Raw genomic sequence first — 20,872 nt, 5'->3', positions numbered from 1 at the left:
ACATTCGCACGGCCCATTGAGGAATGTCTTCCACATTAAACTTGGACCAATAGTCCTCTAGTTGCAATATACCAATTTGTCAAATTACCCATACATTTTGTGCAAATGGTTTTCTTCTTCTCTCTCTCTCTCCCTCCCTCTCTCTCTCTCTCTCTCTCCAGTTAACTACTGTTAAGATGGTAAGATGGACAGATGATTTGGTCTTATAATGGATGCAGTCTGCATGCTGTAGCCTACAGTTCAGATTTTCTCCTCTTCAAATAATATAAATGGGTTGTAGCCTATTTTTTTTTAAGTAAAAAAGATTTTAAAGTTTATATTAATGTTGGATGGGAATTACAATTAGTAACAATCTAAATACCTTTATGTTTTTTGGACCTACTATAATTCTGGTCATCCCAACAGAAATCATACTCTCAATAGACTCATTTATGTGAAGAAATAGGCTAGTTGCTTTGAATGCAGCACCTCATTGCAAATAGACTCATTTGGATACCTCAAATGGATAACCAAGTTAGGCCTGCCTATTGTTGCTCAAGTAACATTGTCTCATTAAACAAGTTGCCAAGCCAATAAACCAATCACTCAGATGTTGTATTGCATCTAAACTTATTTTGTCATGTTTCGCTATAGTGGATTTATACACAATCCCACTGTTGTCATATTACATTGTTGTTATTTTTATTGTCCTCGGTCTAAGTTTTGTAATTCTGTAGAAATGTGAAAAACACAGGACATGAAACATATAATGATCAATATTAATAATGAATTTGTACTAGATAAATACAACCAAAGTAGCCTACACTTGTGGAATTGTCGTTTCAAACTGTCACCCCGTACTTTTTGCACCACCAGACATTCTGTAGAAAGCCTATCACGTGACAGTGAATCCGTACACATGGGTCGCATATCGTCAACCCACAAACCCTGTCTAACTACAAAGATAGCTTTAAGGTGATATTCATACACAGAGGTGAAAATGGCAGATGTGTCGGAGAGGACGTTACAAGTCGCCATAGCCATCTCGTTCGCAACAGGATTCCTTGCCGGCTGGCAGGGCAACAGAATGCGGCGAAAGTTTCTGGACTGGCGCAAGAAAAGGCTTCAAGATAAACTAGCAGAGACGCAGAAAAAGCTGGATTTGGCATGAGGCCGTGATATATCTATTATTCTGACTTTAATTGGTGAGTGGTCGCCTATTATTGACATGAAATTAATGTTTTATGCAAGTAGTAGGCTACACTAAATCGGCCAGTTTTCGTTTACTATCTGAACATATTCAGGCTTAAATTAAGCGTTATGCAACAAGGTTACCACCGCAGCACTGCTTGCTACATAATTTTAGATTATATGTTGTGGCAGATTTAATTAGACCACGTTTGTACCACGTTATATTGTTGCGTTTTTTGTTGCACCAGTGATCAAAATGCATGTCCCCTGTTGCTTTTTAACAGCTCAGGTCAGAAGTTCCTGCCATAATGAGGACCTCTAAGCTCCCGGAACCTATGCTGGTCTCCACCAGTTTATGAGGACTGTGACTGTGTTTTGAATGGACTTTTCTATGTCTTTGCGATATTTCCTTCCACACATCTATGCTGTTCAGTCTGTGTTTGAGGCAGCTCTGCACAGCTCTCTCTGTTGAACTGATGAACATATTAAAGTGTATCAAGATGTCATTAACAGTGTGACCTTACCCCTTATTTTTATGTCACCCTATGAACACCCTCCAATTTCAACCTATGCAATAAAGAGGTTTCTAGTGCACTGTAGCCCATCTGGTATAAATACAAAAAAAAAAGACCTAAAGTGTAATAGGCTTAAGTGTGGATGTGCAAAATGTATTTAATATTCCAACAAGATTCTTGGCATGAACAATTTCACTGAAGAGTTTAAAGTTGTGTAAGTGGTTGAAAGTCTTTGTCGATTTTATGTTTATTTTACTAACTTTTCAAATGAGATTTTACTTATTGCTTCAAGAATGTTTGAAACCAGCATCTTCCTTAGTTTGCCACTGACACACAGAAAATACAGTGTCATGGGACGGTGTTGGGAATCAGTGTTCCATTCTCCCACCTGACCTCCTTCATGCTACCTGCCATGCAATGAGAAGCTTTACCTGTGTGACATTTTCTTAGTCTGTGTTTTTAACAGATCAAACATGCAGAGGATTTTTAGGTATTGATATGTTTACTTGTAGAAGTGAGAGCTGTTCTAGTTCAGTATTTTCCATCTTATTTTACTGTATTTTCATCCATGGCTTTAGAAACATTCAGTATTACTTTGTACTCTCCTGTTTCACCAATCCAGACGAATGAAATACTGGACAAAATGTTTAGTTAATTTGCAGTTTAAGTTGGGTTAGATGGGAGAGATAGACACAGACTGATGACATGTTAGCATTGTTAGCAACAATGTAATCTTAAGGCATATTGCAGAAGGGCATTCATACCAGCAGTCTTACTGCATTCTGGTGTATGATGCAAGTTCAGTCTGAATATGATTTGTTTTAACTGTGGATAGTAACGACAGTGAAAACAAACACAAAGCTTTCCCTCTTTAACTCTTCCATAGTATCAGACTTAAATGCTGTCACATATTCAACTTTTCAAACCCATGTACTCAAATTTAAATTGAAGTTTTTGCCTTACGACCCACCTCAACTTACCTTTTCTCAAGTAGCTCAGGGGAACCCTAGTAATAGCTTAAACAGTTTAGCTGCACTATGTAAACTATAGTGTCTACTTATTAAGCTGTGTTACGCGATTCAGACCCATGACAGTCAGGAGCCCAACACAGGTTGTTGTTAATTGTATTAGTATAATAGTGGCAGTGCACATTCACTGTGTCCATTGAAATGTCCCAATGTAAACTAATAAATGTAAATTTATATTTTAAATGATTGGATCAGCTCGTAACTCAACTTCACAAACAGCAAGCTCAAAACTGAACTAAGGCAGTTTTCCACAAATATTCATCCCCTTAATTTCTGATCAAATGCAGCAACTGTGTAGCCTACTTTATATGGCTGTGTATGAATAATAACCTGTTCACATGCTGATTTTATTCTCAGGAACGTAGGATATTTTCCTACTAGTTTTCCATTAGTAGATGAAAAGTGACACCAGTCGTCATTGCAGGGAGTACGGAGATGATGGTAAAACGGTTTGAGTATAGAAACAAGCTAATCAGAAATATAAGCAGATTCCTGATTTTGTAGTGTTTTTTTTTTTGGTCATCAGATTGTGGTGGTTAAAGCAATACGGTTCACTTCTGTCAGTTTGGAATATACACTTGCCAACTGTATATAGTAGGGTATGGTTGTAACAGAGAAATAGGACTACAGTGTTTCATGTGGTAAAACTATATCAATTTAATTAAACACTTTAAAAAAACAAAGACACAATATGAGGCCTTAGAGAGACATGGACGGTACAGACATGTACAACTACAAATAAAAATTATAAATAAACAATGGACAGACCAAACTGATCAAAAGACAACACAAAACAAACATACAAAAAAGTGCAACACATGTTTGACCAAGTACAGGACAAATAATTAGTAAAGGTATACATTCATAGTTCCAAGACAGGTTAACTATTCCCAGGGTTTCATTCTTAATGTTTTTTCACATTCTGCATCACATCACTGAACCACTGAACAATTTTTCCATTTGAGAAAAACTAGCTGTATCATCAACAGGGAGGTAAAAAGCAAAGACCTTCTCTAAGTGAGCAGGGAAATAAGAATTATGCCCAAAACGGTGATGAATGCCAAAAATGGGGTTTAGGAGTGGGGCTGACATGTACCTACTGGTGAACTCTTACGTTAGTACTGGCCTTTCAAGTGGTTTGAACCAGTAGATGACATTTTGAGCCATTTTCAACCCATAAAATGCCCCTTTTTTTATTAGTAATTTTGGTATTAACACCACCATTAATGTGTTTCACAACAGTACAGTCATATTTGGTTTACTGCTCGAAAAATACATTTAAGTGTTCACTACCTCTTTAATATAGGTTTAAGAATAATAACAGTAATAATAATAATATCAAATAGCAAAACCATTATTATATTTGCTTGCCTCAAACAAATTAACTAATTAGAAAATGCTGTTTAAAAAGGCGAGCTTTTAAACACTTTTGAATGTAAGCTGTCGCTGGAACGGTAATTCCACCACCGAGGTAAAATAAAATGTGGTAATAACGTTTAAAGTAATACAAAAAATATATCAATTTTGATTATACCTTCTGTTTTATGTATGTGATTATTTTTATGTTTGATCATTCAGGCCTATTTTCCATTGGCTACATTGTAGACACTTATTCGTGAGCAGTCAGGACACTAGCGGTGAGCAAGAGAAAGTCACATGCGCCATTTAAATATCCCAGCTGTCGAGCACGGAAGAATTTTTATAGCGCTGGGCCATTAGAGCGGCTCGGTAGAGTTGAAGATGGCGGACGGAGAGAATATTCTTGTTAGTGCTAAAACCAGCATCTCTGATTTAGATGAGCCTGTTCTGAAAAAACCTAGGATGGGTATGTTGACTGGCTGTGGACTTAAAATTGTTGACAAAGATCGAGGAATGTGCGGAGCAGAGACCGGAGAGAATTGGGCGGCGGCGATTCCAGCGCGGTCTGACGAGGAGATTGAGCCGGCGATGGCGGTGGGACAGGCCACAGCAACACTAGGCGGAGACAATGGGCTCTTGGTCCCGCAGCCCGGTGAAAATATTTTACCCATTGAAAGGACCTCGGTGTCTGGGCCGAATGAGGAGCTTGCAGGTACGCTGCGTTAACAAGTTAGCAAGCTTTTCAAGTTTTGGCGGACTTGGGCCATTTCCGTGATGCACTAAATGCCTGGCAAGCCAGCTAGCTAGCTATCTTACAAGCTGCCGTCCGAAAAATGCTGGCTTGCCAACAGATAGCTAACTTAGCTATTTGTAACGCGCTATCGCAATAGCACCCCTGGCCATCAGTGTTGTGGATTTTTTTCTCTGTTCATAGCTGTACAGTTACATAGCTTCATAGCTAGCTCTTGCTAGCTGCATTCAATGTATAAGCATTTGCTTTTGTACAGTGCTCAGACATCGACTTTCTGTTTAATTCAATATTGAATACAAGTTACCACAAATGATAAAGCAGTTCGTGTACAGTAATGTTACTTCACCCTCTCAGCTAGTTGGTAGCCCGGTAGCTAAATAACGTTAGCCATATACAACCGTAGTTAGTTGAAACAAATGTCAATGAACACTTCCTCACAAAGGTTGCCAGCCAAGTTAGCTAGAGTTACCACCAAGTACAACAACCAGTTTTTGAAATCGAACAATTTGTACTGCTATTGAGTATGCATTGAGACGCAAATAACTAACGCTGAATAACCAGCTGAGTTAGCAAGACTAGGCAATATGCCTATGAAATGAAGGATTCATTTGGTGTAACTGTCTATTGTAATGCTCATGCTTCCGTTATTAAGCAGTGATTCTTGCAGACTTTCTAATGTCAATAGTTACTTCGGAGTCCGCACAGAATACTCGAACTACCTGTCTAGTCTACTTGTTGTCAGGGAACTAACTATCGCAAACTGAAAGGATACATTACTTGGGATACCTGTGAAAATAGTTGGAGACCGATGCAGCCAGTCATGTCTTGCAGTTGCAATACTGATGACCGGTATGAGCACGGTTGGCCAAACGGCTAATTTACGTTAGCGACGTTGAATGGTCCCCAAATCCTCATGGCAAAGGTCCCTAGAATATCGCGACCAACACCAGAGCAGTACAAACTAATTCCCTCACTCTCTTGGAACCCGATGTAGTTATCTGTAAAATGTCCACCTTCCATTGAACTTGCATTAACTTGGGCTTAACCTGCCTTACTGTATTTACTGCCCATTTGATAGAACCAGGGGTGCTCAGTCCTCTTTCAGACTTAGCTGTCAACGTAGCTCAAATTCAGTAGAATAGTGATACGCAAGTAAATTTGGTTGTCATGCAAATTTACATTTGTAGTGTTGTTATAGGTCGCATGTACCGTTCTTATTGTCTTGATTTTGGAAATACAAACTTATTTTATTCCCCCTGAAGTTGTAACTCACTCCTTTGGAAACCAATCGCAGTGTGTTCCATCAGATTTCAACATAATGTACCATTTAGTAGATATCTTCTTGGACAGCTTGCATGCACTGTTCAAGATGCCAAAAAATAATTTGTACACTTTGTTTTTTAAAGATGTATGTGGTTGGCACATCCCCGAATGCAAAACAAACAAATACATGTTTTTTTTTTTTGTATCAATTCCTTTGTCAACAGAGTGTGTTGATCCTGATAATGGGGTTCCTCTGAATGGCTTTGCGTCCCCAGACTGTGGTAATGAAGACGACGATGATGATCGATCATCTCACGCAAGTTCCAGTGACTGGACTCCCAGACCTCAGATAGGTATGAAGAAAGTTCGTAGACCTTAGCACACAACATCAATGCTATCCTCTGTTATTCACCTTAGGGTAAAACCTGAGCATGAAATCAGAGCACACTGTGTTTGGGTGTGTTAGCCAGAACATTGAATGTGTCAGCCAGTTTGAGCCTTCAGGCTTTAATTCCCCTCTACTATGTTGTGAATTTTAATCATGAAGCTACTAATACATAATTAATGGGGAATGACCAGAAATCCTTGAAGGTGATGGTAACGGGGGGAGGGTGTAAAGGAAATGTCTCATTTTCATGTTTTCAACAGGCTCCTACAGTTTCATTCAGCAACACATCATGATGGAGACAGACCCTCGAACAATCCTAAAAGACTTGCTTCCTGATACTGTACTTCCACCCGATCTGGATGATATGACCCTGTGGCAAATCATCATCAACATCTCCGAGCCACCTAAAAGAAAGAAGAGGAAAGATATCAATACCCTTGAAGATGTTGTTCGGTTGCTCCAAGAAAGCAAGAAGATCCTCGTCCTAACTGGTGCAGGGGTACATTACTGACTTGCATTTGGTTTGGTCCACCAAAGAAAGTGTCTTTGCTGAAGTGCAAATATATTAAGAGTTTACCAGTGTCATGATGAATGATAATTAACCATAGTCTATATTTGTATCTTTTTTTTTTTTTAAACAGGTATCAGTTTCTTGTGGTATACCTGATTTCCGATCTCGGGATGGTATATATGCTAGACTAGCAATAGATTTTCCAGATCTTCCAGACCCTCAAGCAATGTTTGACATTGAATATTTCAGACGTGATCCAAGGCCTTTCTTCAAGTTTGCCAAGGTACGTTTCAAATAAATATGAGCATTTACTGTTTTTTTCTGTGTTCTATCTAAAACAACAGAGATGAGGAGGTTTTTCTGTCAGTGGAGCTGAAATGTGACTGGGTACCTGCTGGTTCTGTAAGGACATTTCTCATTGGGTATTTCCATAGAAATTCTGAAGCGGCAAATGAAAATAGTTTGCTAGTTGAGGAATCATTGTGTTCTTCAAGGTGTAATGGATGAGGGAAAATATAGCTGCCTACATATATGTACATTTAGATGTATTCAGCTAGCGGGTGTGCTCTTCTACAAGTCAACTTGAGAAGCGGGTGAGATACACATGTTATCAGGATGGTTGGGTGTATTTATTGTTTGAATGGTAATCAACTGGATATTCTTCTCACCCTAGGTGGGCAGTCACATTTAAGCCCCATTGTTATGAAAATCAGTCCACCTCTAAGGTCTTTGAGGACCCTCTGCTGGCCAAAAGATGTTAGTACAGGCAAGGCCATAGTGGATGGTGACCGCTCAGCTCTGTGGTGTTCAATATTTGGGCTTGTAAAGGCCAGTGTTAAACTGCATGCATGCCAATTAAAGAGATTCTAGCATGATTTGTGGGGTCACGTATATAAAATATAATTATACAATTGAATTCTGATGGTTCGGTTGTGACACTGCTTTGATACACAGCCTAACAGCTGTTGTTCTTTGAACGCTTACACTCCATATTGCCAGATCCTTGGTGTTCTGGTTGAGCTACACAGGAATAATTAAGCTGTACAACGGCTTACCTTGCCATGTAACTAATGTAAGATTGCCTGACTTTGATTTGGCAGGAGATCTACCCTGGACAATTCGAGCCTTCACCGTGTCATAAATTCATAGCTGGGCTAGACCAGCAGGAGAAGCTCCTGCGGAACTACACACAGAACATTGACACCCTAGAACAGGCTGCAGGAGTACAACGAATTATCCAGTGTCACGGTATGTTTACATTTATAGCAAGCTCCATAAATGTGGTCCTCCTGCTCTAAAAATCATTATAAATGTAATGGGATATATAATAGATAGATAGATAGAAAGATAAATAGATAAACTTGTATTATTCCTGTGAGAGAAATTCAGATGTTATAGCAGCAAGGTAATAGGAATCAAGTATATACATACAAATTAATAGAAATTTGAATAAGAAATAAAAAGGAAATTTTAAAAGGAAACAGCTGTAACATGCTCACTCACCCCCCCCCCCCCCCCCCTCGTGACAGGTTCCTTTGCCACAGCCTCATGCCTCATCTGCAAATACAAAGTGGACTGTGAAGTCATCTCTGAAGATGTGTTGAATCAGGTTTGATTTATGATGTCTTCATTTGCTGCAAAATGGTCGTACAATAATGACAGATTTGGTTGTGACTGAAGTACCATGACATGTTGCAGGTTGTCCCTCGATGTCCAAGGTGTCCACCTGACATCCCTCTCGCAATCATGAAGCCGGACATTGTATTCTTTGGCGAGAACCTTCCAGAATTTTTCCACAGGGCAATGAAGCAAGACAAGGATGAGGTGGACCTTCTCATTGTCATTGGGTCCTCTTTAAAAGTGCGACCCGTGGCACTTATACCAAGTATGTTTTCAGAAGGGGTCCCTTATTCCAACATCATATATCTAATATCGTATGCATATAGGAGCTCCCAAAAAAACAAACACGAGCTGCATGTGTTGAGTGACCCTGGTCTAAATATAGTATACTACTATAACTACTATATACCGTGTAGATTTTTCTGCTCACTTTGAGACTTTGTGTTATCATGTAAGTCATTCTGATCTTTTCTGGTGACAGGCTCCATCCCACACGAAGTGCCTCAGGTTCTGATTAACCGGGAGCAGCTGCCGCACCTCAACTTTGACGTGGAGCTTCTGGGTGACTGCGACGTCATCATTAACGAGCTGTGCCACCGGCTGGGTGCCGACTTTGCAAAGCTCTGCTACACCCCTTCCAGACTGACGGAGATCACCGAGAAGCCACCACGGCCGGCCCCCACGCAGCCCGAGCCAACGCCCAGCGAGGACGCCTCCGCTGATGCCAACGTCCAGCCCGCCGTGGAGCCCGCACACACACCCGCAGACGCCACGCCCCCAGACGAGACAGGGACACAGACAAACACAACAGAGACGGCAGAGAAAGCCACAGAACACTGTCCAAACGCACAGTCCTCCAGTGCGGAGGGGACAAAGATGCCAGACACAAAAGACTCAGAAGACGCACAGAAAGATGAGGCCTTAGCAGCAAAAGACACGGCTCGCCGGCGATGCTGGATGAACAGAGTCTTTCATAGTCCAATCAGCAAACGCCTTGAGAGTAAGACTTCTGTTAAATTGATTGTGCTTGTCTGAGCTGTGATTTGAAGTTGTGTGTTTGTGGTGCACAGTTAATGAAGACTTAAGGATAGATAGTGCTAGTCCTTTATTGATTAAACAGACCAGTTCTTCTCACATGTAAGACACATGTTATACATAAGTAGTCCACATATGGCTTGTAGGCTAATCTTCTCTTATATATTTTTTTCAGACAAATTATTGTTGTAGAAAAGCCATGTGGAATAAGTATTGATATAAATAACCATGAGCCTTTTTCCACCTCCAAACATTTGTATGTTGACAGGCTCTCAGTACCTATTTCAAGCACCAAATCACTACATCTTCCATGGAGCCGAAGTGTACTCAAACTCGGAGGACGAGACATCCAGCTCATGCGACAGCGATGACTCTTGCTGCAGCGATGAGGGAGACGAGGACGAGAGAGAGGACGAGGATGAGAGGGAGGACGAGGACGAGAAGGAAGAGGAGTGCGAGAAGGAAGAGGAGGGTGACGCCGAGAGCGCCCGCACACCAGCAGAGGAGGAGGAAGAGCAGCAGCAGCAGCAGCAGCAGCAGCAGCAGCAGCAGGAAAAGAACAGCCTTAGAGACAAACTGCCAGAGAATCAAACCCACGATAGCACCACGCTGAGCTCTCCAACAAACAGTACAGCAGCTGTGAATGTCCCAGACCCCACAGACCTTTAACACAAAACGGAGACACTCTCTCAACTACATGTCCACAAGCACTAGCAAGTCTTTGTTGTACTGAAGTACGTTTTATATATATTTTTTGTACCCAGTCCCTGCCACCCCCAAGTCCACCTTCATGTTTTTGTTTCGTTTGTTCCTGTCTGATTGCACTGTGCATATTCACATTTGGGGCCGTAATGCCATCCGAGGTAGGTGCATGCAAGTTTGTATTCAACATCAAAAAAGGAATGGTTGGAGAATATATGAGAATGAGGGAGTGGAGTTTTCATAAGTCAAAGTGAAAAATATGGAACTTGTTGAATGATAAGTCACTCCTTTAACTTTTATATTTTATTTGTTTATCTCTGGATGTAGGGCAGTTGTGTTTCATGGGGTATTTCTTGGCAATGAATAGTGTAGTTTGAACTGGCCATTCACACAGACATGGGATGACTAAAGGGAACATATAGGTAGACCAAAGAACATTTTATTTCCACTTCTACAAGAATTTTCATTAAACCCTCCAAAGTGCTTTGTCTTTGAATTTCTTTCAAAGATTTTGAAGCAAAACAGGTGGCATTGTGACATTTGGCAGCTACTCTCTACAGTTAATGTATTGGTGATTTTTGTTTTCTTTAGGAAAAACCAATCCTGTTAAATCCAGACAGCCAGCAAGCAGTTGGCAGTGTTGTTTTTCATGTCAGTTTTTTGTTTGTTTGTTTATTTGTTGTTAAAGAAAGTCTACCTGACCAGAAGCCTTACCATATTTAATAAGCTGTCCGTTGGCCATGATGCACTTTGGTTTCAAAGGAATCTTTATATGACAAGTTTGGTGTTCTCTAAAAAGAACAAATCCATTTCTCCGGTTAACTTAAAAACTGCCACCAACAATGAGATGGTTGCGACTGCTTTTATGGTTCGCAAGAGTTTGGATGGTCCCTACTGAAACCTTTTGTATTAAAAACGTGAACGCATTTTGCTTTGATCGTATAAATTGTAAAAGGTTTAATTAATCGTGACCTTCAAATTAATTTTCATTTTCACCTTCTGAAAGACACCGCACCCATTAAAGATTCGTTAGCATGCATATGGCCCGAGAAAGCACAAGGTTATAAATACAGACATGTTGAAGTTATAAAGAACATTGTTAGGCTTTTAATGAATTGCTAATGTATATGTATATATGTTTAAGATACACGTGAAATCATGTTTACCACTGCAGGGACGGTTTATATGGGATGCGGTAGTTATGGTAAGGTAAGTAGTAGCCTACGTTCTTAGGTGTATAATCCACTTGCAAACTAGATAATGGATGTCCATAACAGCAGACATTTTTGTCAACAATAGAGGATATGTTTTATATTTGAAATAAAGCCTTTATGAACATGACTATAAACTCCAACCAGCAAGCCATATGATTGTCAATTTTGACCTCAAAGAATAAAAGCATTTACAAGTGCACTCTTAATTTATTATTTTTCAAGCCGTATGTGTTTGACCCGAAGCTGTTTTTATGTCGGCGGCTTTGGTTTGTTTCCTCTGTTTGTCATGGTATCTGCATCAACATGTTTATTCTGTGTAAAGTGTAGGACTTCTTTGCCCTGTCAAACACAAATGTTATTCTTTGAGGACTTGTTATCTGCAGACCTTTTTAAATTCTTTATCTGACCAGACTGCCCTCTTTTTCAACACGTGTCAGGTTGCCGTTGTGTCGATTCGGAGGATATGTTAATGCGTTTATTTCTGAAAAATAAAACAAATATTGATACACCTCCAACACAATTGTGATCTAATCGAGTTAATTATCCGTAAACGCACTCTGACACAGATCTACCTAACCTGTAAAGTAGGTACACACAAAATCCTTTGTGGGGGAGTAGGCCTACTTGCGTTCCCCCATACACGTTGAAGTGTTGTATGTAAGAAAAACTGGAAGGGATGTAAATATGTCAGTCAAAAGACTACAATTCCCAACCAACCCCTTTCCGGAAATGAATGCTGCAAAGTGTCGCAAACTCACCATCGGCTGTACTAGGGAAGTCGCTGTGCAAATGGCAAATTGTGATCTCTGTATATAGCAGTTTTAGAAACATAACTCAATGTATATTTCGGTACATGACCACAACAGGTAAATGCAGCATGGAGGAAATGGAAGAAGAGCGTTTAGATGACCACAATCACAACTATCGTGATGGCACCAGAGATGCTTACACCTTCATGAGAGCACAACTGTCAAATGAAGCCCAACTTTTCTGCTCGCCCATGATTAGCACAGAACCTACGGGGTCTTGCGGTGGAATTCCGCCCAGACGAGAACCACGGTACATGGATTCTGATTCTAGTAGCATCAGCAGCGAAACAAGCGACACAGACAGTCCCGGTGCTTCGGGGTCCACGCCTGGCAAACTAACCCTCAACTCGGCTACAAAGTTTTGTAAGTGTGATCCATGCCCCAAAACGTTCGCTGACTTTGGTCATGGCCTGACCGGCATATTTATGTTCTTGCTCGGATTCTTGCCCACGTTTTCATGAACTTAAATCTTTTTACTGAAACGAATATCAGATCTCACAGTTAGCATTAGCCCACTTGTTATGCTTACCGGTCGCTCAAGATGTCTCCTTTTGTCTCCATCTAGTAATGAATTCAATGACTGTAGAGGATTATAAGAATATTTACTGGCCAAAGCTGGAGTGTGCAATAGAGCACCTGCTGACACAGAGCCCCTCCGACCACAATTCCATATCGTATGAACAGATATACAGGTAAGACTCCTACCTCAGGCCACTCTCACGTTATTAGAGGCAGGATCCCAATTCACACAGTACTCTCTTTTGTAGCGTGTGCCAACACAAGACTAAGACTACCGCACACTCTGTGTTTTTGTTAGATGTGGGCCTATTCATTTGTTTTACTGACATTTTCATGTATTGTATTGTTCCTCCAGCCATGTCTATAAATGTGTATGTCAGCAACATTCAGAACTACTCTACAATGATTTGGTATGGAAGATTTCCAGTCACCTTGATCAGGTTTCTGCTCAGCTCTTGGTAAGGTCACTAACCAAAGTCATTTCTACTCCTATTAAAATCATAGTATTCAGTATATCATGCAGAGGCCATGGGAATATATGACTTGTCAGTAACCAGAGAATTCCTGACATGGACATGTCTGATTTTGATTTTGTATATTTACCAGGGCACTCCATCTGATGGTTTCATTGAAAGTTTTAACCTCGCCCTCACTCAGTACACAGCGGCTCTGCAGTGCATCGTTCCTGTATTCATCTACATGGTGACTCACTTTACCTCACTGTGAAATCCTTTACTGCATCTCTTTTGTTGGTATTAATGTATTTGATGTCAAATGTACAACACACTGAAATGAACAAACCCCTCACAAGATTATCTTATCTCATGTCATCTTGTTATCTTTCATGATCTGTAGAACAAGTTTTACATTGAAAGAAAGCTAAACCAGGACCTAAGGGATATTCTTATGAGGCTTTTCTCTGATCACATTGCAGAGAAACATGTGAACACGTTAATACGTAAGTGTATTCTTTTCCTCCAACTGTCTCCTATGTGCTCAAGCCGTCAGCAGTCAGCAGTCACTATTTGACAACGTTTGCCTACATTGTGACCTTGCTCAGAATAAGAAGCCCAAATGCATGTAGAACGGTGACTGGAGTCAATTGTCAAAATAGTACTTTTGTTCAAATGCTGATTGATGTTGTACAACTCTTTATTACTTCTCTGGCTTAATTGTGACTTAATACACACACACACACACACACACATCCATTTCTATTTAACAGCTATTTGAATCTATTTAACAGCTACTTGAAAAACAATATTTGTAATAAATCTGTTGGAGAGTCAGTGTGCTGGAGAGATCTGTGGTGAACTTAGACTGAGCTTAAAGTGTGGGCAATCTGCCTCATCATCTCCTTGTATGAGAAAATGGAAATAGTAACTATATGTGAAACAAGTCAGATGTGTCAGAAGTGTGTCAGATTTGTTCATTTTGTAGTTCTTATGTGAAAGGTTACTACATCCTATACATCTGCATTCTTGTGTTGCTTTTGTCATTAGCTCTTCTCCAAAATGCCCATTCCATGCCTTTTCAAGTCAGGCCATCAACAATGGCTAATGTTGTGAAGGGTCTCTATGCCCTTCGACCAGGTGAGTGGCTGCAGATACGAACATGGTTTAAAGTTCACTTACTAAGACACATAGTATACTTGATACTGTAATATGCTGTTAATCATATTTGTTGTACTTTATAACTAATAGAGGTAAAAATGTGTGACTTTTGTTGTATAGTTTTTATACTAATGTGTTTATGAATTATTAGAATAGAATGTATGAGTTGTAGTGTAAGGTGGTAGTTTGTTTTCGTGATATTAATGCCTTCCCCTCACTATACAGAATGGTCCAATCTCGCCCCAGCTCTTTTTTCCCAATTCATTCCTCAAATCCATCCTCCGGCTGTGGAATCACAGCTTTCTGATTACGCTGCCCAAGACCAGAAGTTGCAGATGGAGCTCTCTCAGAAGGGTTTCCCCAGGTCTGTAAGAGGCTGCACTTATCACAAACATTTGATCACAATGCTTGGACTTAATTACTTATCGCTGTAGTTGTTTGTTCTATGTTGACATATTGGGGAGCGGAGGGTTCAGTCCTCAGGACCTATTTTATTATCAACACTTCTAGAAAAGGCTGTCATTTGTAGTTTGTCTAAAACTACTACACTAAAAAGAACGGAATAGCTCATACAATTATGATATTATTTGGCATTATATTAGCAGATAAAAAAAAAACGGCTCATGTATAATTCAGGGAAACAGTCCAAGGCAGCTAAGGGTTTGTGCTCTTCAGGACTCCTCTGAAGCCAATGGAGAGTTACCGCGAAGAGATAGATGCTCAGCCTTGTCTACAAAATGTGATAAACTGGGGATAGCCTTTCCCCTTTCGTTCGTTGGGAGCATAGGGTCTTCACTGTAAGTGTCCATTTCTCTCTGCCATGGGATATCCGCCTCACCTCTCCCCAGGATTGGCCGGTGGTCTTGATTTCTGACTGTAGAGTTATTCTCCATGTCAGGGCTGATCGTCCTCTTTTCCTCCTTCCCTGGGGGTTCCGATCCAAGGCGTGGTGTGGTTCTAGACTACACCACTTTTACCCCGATATTAGCCCTGATTAGCAATTGGCTGACTCCAGGATTGTCTGCTTTCAGTTTTCAGTTTTTAATCTGTTCAAATTCTGAAGCCCAGGCATGGAAGGTGTTTAAAGTGTCGCGGTGTGTTGACATTAGGAGTATCCATGTTCGTTTCATTGGCTGGAACGGGTATATGTCAGATGAGTCAAAACCCTGCAGATGTGTTTTTAAAAACTGAGGTTAAACCACAGAGGTTTAGAAGGAGGAAACATTCTTCTGTTCTTTACAAGAACTCTGTGACTCATGAAGCTGTTGCAACGTGCTGCAAGGAAATGCAAGTGAAAATCCTGACAGCAGGAGTTTCAAAAGGGCCCGAGCCTTGTAGGAAACCCCAACAATAATTTATGCAGGATGTCACGAATGATTGACTGCTTTGATTGATGTGTTGCAAACTTTGAAAGGAAATTATTAGATCTATTAAGACCCTAGATTCATAATTGATGATGAGGGTGGGTGGATGGATAAATGGATGGTGAGCAAGACAAACCCCTTGAATAGACTTGAACAAGAGGCTTTGCAGTTCTAAGGGCTATTCAGGGGACTTCAGGGCAGGGGCGGACTGGGGGAAAAAAGTGGACCGGGAGTTAGTGTCAGACCGGCCCACTCAATACACGGCGCGCGGCCCACTCAGTACACGGCGCGCTGCCCACTCAATAGCCTACACGGCGCGTTGCCCATTCAATGCATCGCACGTATCGACCAGTCAGTGGCCTACTTGGAAAAATACCCATACACTTAACATTATTTTGGATGATTACAAAGAAATTACATCATATATGTTGTTTTTTTTAAATAACATTTGGATCCACCAATTTGCCTGGATGGACACATGGAATAAAATTATACTGGCTATTGTAACACTCCAAGGTAGGTATAGTTTGCTAGATGAATGGGCTTAACTCTGGGCTAGTATCAGATGGTTATACGTATAACTACAGAACCTTAAGGAATGAATATCCACACAATAAAGAAACTGGAATCAGAGGGTAGAATAAGTATGAACTATATTGTAGAAATTAACAGAATAGAACATACGATGGGGTGTGAACATCAGTGGTATCAGTAGTGTTGCATGCTGGGTGTGTGATTGTGTGTGTGTGTGTAGGGGTGTTGAAGGTGCATAAAACAATAAGTTAAGTAACAGAACCTAAACTAACTCTGCTGGCCCGGGTGCATTATAGTCACATGACAATAAAAAACAATATCAGTATACTCATGTGTTATTATGACCTCACTATCTAATCTAGATAACATATTAACATTGTTTATAATGTTAGTGTTGTGTGTAACACGGTGATTTTAGCATAACAAGCTAGCTGGTTAACTTATTTTACATAAGTTATTAGAAATTATAAGATTGCCCTCTTTACAACTACCACCATGGATAGCTTGCTCATCGATTGTAAACAAGTGACTACGGCTAACATGTTAAAATAGATCATCTCGATGATGACAACAGCGCCAGCTTGCCTATTTTACCAGATCATAACGGTCTCAATTTTGGACATTTATCTACCTAAAGTTAGCTAGGCTAGTTGGTAGTGAACGTCACCTCATCTGTGAAAAGCAAGCTAACATTGGCCAATTCAACGCCACAACTTACCTTGTATCACTGTCACTGTCACGCGAAATAACAGTCGTAAATGGCCCAGAGTTTTCTTAAATGCAATTCCTCAAAACTACCAAATGCCCCACGGGCCGCTCCGTGTTAAGGGCTGACGGCACACGTAACTACGGTTGCGTGCCCTGGCGGGGCGTGTATGCAAATCCAGGTGCGTTTAATTTAAGAATCCTCATCCTCAATCCGCACAGCTGAGAACACTTCGGCTGTGTAAGAACCCATTTTCAGGTGTTCATTAATAAGGTGGAGATCGTTTCTTATGTTGAATTTCTGAAGTCCGTAAGAACACATTTCAGAAGACACTTCAGAACATTTTTGAAAAATAGGCACCATGAGTGTGAATACAGATCGCGAGGAGGAGTATAAAAATCAGTCAGTGAATTAAATTAGTATAGTTAATGGAGGAAATTATACGTGTTCTGAGTAGTATGGAAAATAGTTGAAGGTGCCGGCGGTGACATAGGGAGGGCTGGTTGGTGGTGGTAGTGGGCTGGTATTTTGGACCATCCCAACCTCATCGGCCCACCGGGAATTCCCCCGTTATCCCCGATGGCCAGTCCGCCCCTGCTTCAGGGGGTGCTGAGGGCCTGTCAGTAGGTGGGGTGGGGGCAGAAGAATAACGTGTGTGAAGTAGAACAGTCGAGAGACCCTTGATTAGATAACTTTTGCATGTTCAGTTTGATGTGAATGTATTGGGTGCAAATTATTGTACACAGCATTCCATTTCAAACTGAATACTGTTGTTAAACCTTTTTGAAGAAACAAGGAACCTGCTTCCAAACCCCTGTACAACTGGATAGGGGGTAGGGGAGGGCTGGCAACATGAGCACTGGCAGTTTACAGTTTACTGGCAGTTTTATTACTGTCTGTAATAAAAACATGCACAAACTTTGCATACAACAAGGCTTCTCACTGAATCAAGAGCATTCAAGGCAAAAATGTGCTGACTTGCACAAATGAGGGAATGGATGCAAGAAATTAAAATTCCATTCCAATCAACAGCTAGGGCAATCATTAAGAAGTTTAAGTTTATGAACCAGCCTGGAAGTGGAGGCAAGGATATTTTGTCAGCACCTACAGTGAGAAGGATGGTCAAAATCTCCATACACCACAGTTTCAGAATTACAGAGTTTGGTAGTATCTTGGGGTGTTGAGCTCTTTATTTCCAAACCCACCTTTGTGTTTGGAGTCAAAGATGGTTGCAAAGAAAAGCACCTAATTCCGAGCGTTAAATATGGTGGAAAATATGGTGTTTGCATACATGGCGTTATCGATTCCAGGAAGTATCAGGTGATTTTCAAATCTGGCTGCCTCTGCCAAGAAGTCGTAGTTGAATCTTGCAGCTGGACAACGATCCAAAACACACATCAATATCCACTCATAAATGGTTAAATTAACACAAAATCAAGCTTTTGCCATGGTCATCTCAGGCCCCTGACCTAAATCCAATAGACTCAGGACTCTCTGCAAGATCTGGATAGATTCTGCATTGACGAATGGATGAAAATCCCTTCTTCTGTGTTCAAGTCTTATACTGTAGGTCATTACAAGAGAAGACTGATAGGAAAAGGGGGTTGCACAAAATTAGAAAAAGGGTGCCAATAATTATGACACATACTGTATGTCTTTCGGAATAGAATTTATTTTGTGAACACCTGTGACTTTTTTTTATGGTAATGGGCTCATATAGAATTTATATATTTTCTTTATTTGCTGAGTAAAGACAACATTTGCTGAGCATTAAGAGGAGTTTTCATCAGCCCCTTTCACTTGTCATAAGGGTGCCAACCATTCACTTTAAGTGTACTCAGTCATGTAAACCTATCCTTAATGTATCTGTTATTTGGTCTTGATCTTTTAATTTGCCATTTCACAGGGGGGACCAGTCACGCAAGAGAGCAAGTGAGGAATCCTAGCAGTTCACACTACATGAATTTAATCATTTTCAGAAAGAAGTACATATTACAGAAGAGTTGACGAAGCACACTGGCCTCTCTATCCACACAGGCTGTCTCTGCATCACCTTATTTACATCACGTTACCATGACGATCCTTTAGATGCTTGTGTCAACGTTTAGTTGACGAGAGCTCACTCTATACCTGTCAGTTATTCTCAGGATTGTTTATCTGATGTCTCGTAACACAACACAAAACTGGTTGATTTACCTTTGATGATGATTTGTATGATTTGCCATTTCAACAAAAAGAAGTTTGTCCTGATGTTGAAGGCGTGCCTTTTTGTATAATTATGTATACTCCAAAACAAATTCTCCTTAATTTATAGATTCCCTGCATCATTGTAATATTTGTTTTGTGCATACTCAATCTGTCCAATCTGTTTTGTGCATACTCAATCTGCTTTTTTTACACTACCACCGAGTGCATTAAGGACAGCTCTGGAACAGCAGTATGCAAGCTGTTGAATGCAGTTGTAGAGTTTTAGTGTTAGTAGCTTTGTAGAGGTCTTCAACATGTTTTGTGGCTTAGTATTGAGAAATCATACTTCCTCACGAGATACCTCAAAGAATTTGAACCTAAATCAACTAAATCGGCAGACATTCAAGATGGCAAGTTTGACTGGAGCATATATGCTGCTGTCATTTACTTTTGTTAAAGCATTCAGAATGTGATTCTCTGTCATATCAGGAAATGTGACGGATAATAGCATTAGTGTTTATAACTGTTGTGAAAATGTTCAAATGTCCTTGCATGCCACATGTGAAAGATTGATTACACGGTATGCAGCACTATAAGCTAACAGGGATTTGAATATGAAATTCTTGACCGATGATATCCAATATGAAAACTGTGTTGTATTGATCATTGATGGAGGAAATTATATTTTGTTATATTCATTCATGTGTCTTAACATTTGGGTTGCCAAATTCTGATTTGTTTTTGTTTTGTTTGTTTGGATATGTTGTTTTTTTTTGTGTTTGATTTTTGTTTGATTTTTGTTTGAGTTTGTGTTTTAAAACCCTCAGTCAATTGTGTGTTCAGGGAGGTATTCCAAAAAGATTTAGTGACAAACCTGTGTAAGTTAACTCAGAGTCAGTGGTAAACCTCCTAATAGAAGAGCCCTATGGCTTTGTTTTGCTAGGAGAATTAAGCCCTAGAGAAGCCATTTTAGGAGGTTTACCACTTCAAGTTAACTCACCCAGGTGGAGTACCCCCAGGTATTTGCACTGTTTTAGGTGTAATCCAATGCCAAAGTACTGCTTACCATTGTTTTCTTTATAGAATGTTGTGGACTCACCTATGTTCTAATCATGTGTAGTTTGACTACTTGTTTCAATTAAACACACTTGAAAGTTCATGTCTGTGTCGATATACATCCTTCTAAAGCAGCAGCCTTTAATGATATGGAAAGTTGTGGGGTAACATGTATGTTATTACTTCAGTACTTAGTCTCTGAACACCAGGGCTTTCTTGAATCTTATTACTGACATTTGATTGCTTTATTGTTTGACTGCTATGATGTTTTTACTGTTTTTCAGAATGTTGAGAAGTTGTGTTAGTCCCTTGAAGCATTGTTTACGTGACAACACTGTTAGTCAAAACCAGTAATCTGCTGTGTTAACATTAGTGTGCCAGAGGCTTAGTGAGGGCATTTCTAATTCTGTAGAGCTGAGTCTTTTTGACAGACTACCGTAGGTGCTCCTCTGGTGCAGGAGTCCCTTTACCGACTGCGTGTGCCTGGCCAATGAGGAGGGGCGCTCCCCTGGCACATGGTTTCAGGCC

General features: G+C 40.3%; 2 protein-coding genes across 2 annotated transcripts; both read left to right on the top strand.

Moving 5' to 3' along the window:
• The first annotated feature begins 4,357 nt into the window (after positions 1-4,357).
• sirt1 (sirtuin 1) lies at positions 4,358-12,071 on the top strand. Its single transcript, XM_012834224.3, has 9 exons — positions 4,358-4,784; positions 6,311-6,439; positions 6,735-6,973; positions 7,116-7,268; positions 8,086-8,233; positions 8,515-8,594; positions 8,684-8,870; positions 9,087-9,605; positions 9,909-12,071. The coding sequence occupies exons 1-9, from the start codon at positions 4,454-4,456 to the stop codon at positions 10,307-10,309; spliced, it is 2,187 nt and encodes a 728-aa protein (XP_012689678.2). The 5' UTR covers positions 4,358-4,453; the 3' UTR covers positions 10,310-12,071.
• A 197-nt stretch (positions 12,072-12,268) lies between these two features.
• Positions 12,269-20,445, top strand: cacul1 (CDK2 associated cullin domain 1). Its single transcript, XM_012834208.3, has 8 exons — positions 12,269-12,728; positions 12,931-13,057; positions 13,240-13,342; positions 13,491-13,586; positions 13,740-13,842; positions 14,387-14,476; positions 14,723-14,861; positions 19,008-20,445. The coding sequence occupies exons 1-8, from the start codon at positions 12,290-12,292 to the stop codon at positions 19,045-19,047; spliced, it is 1,137 nt and encodes a 378-aa protein (XP_012689662.2). The 5' UTR covers positions 12,269-12,289; the 3' UTR covers positions 19,048-20,445.
• Positions 20,446-20,872: the final 427 nt, after the last annotated feature.

This window comes from Clupea harengus, chromosome 13 (genome assembly GCF_900700415.2).
Source record: "Clupea harengus chromosome 13, Ch_v2.0.2, whole genome shotgun sequence".
NCBI classification, from domain to species: domain Eukaryota; kingdom Metazoa; phylum Chordata; class Actinopteri; order Clupeiformes; family Clupeidae; genus Clupea; species Clupea harengus.
Note: the sequence above shows the minus strand (reverse complement) of the source record. Positions and strands in the feature narration are given on the sequence as shown.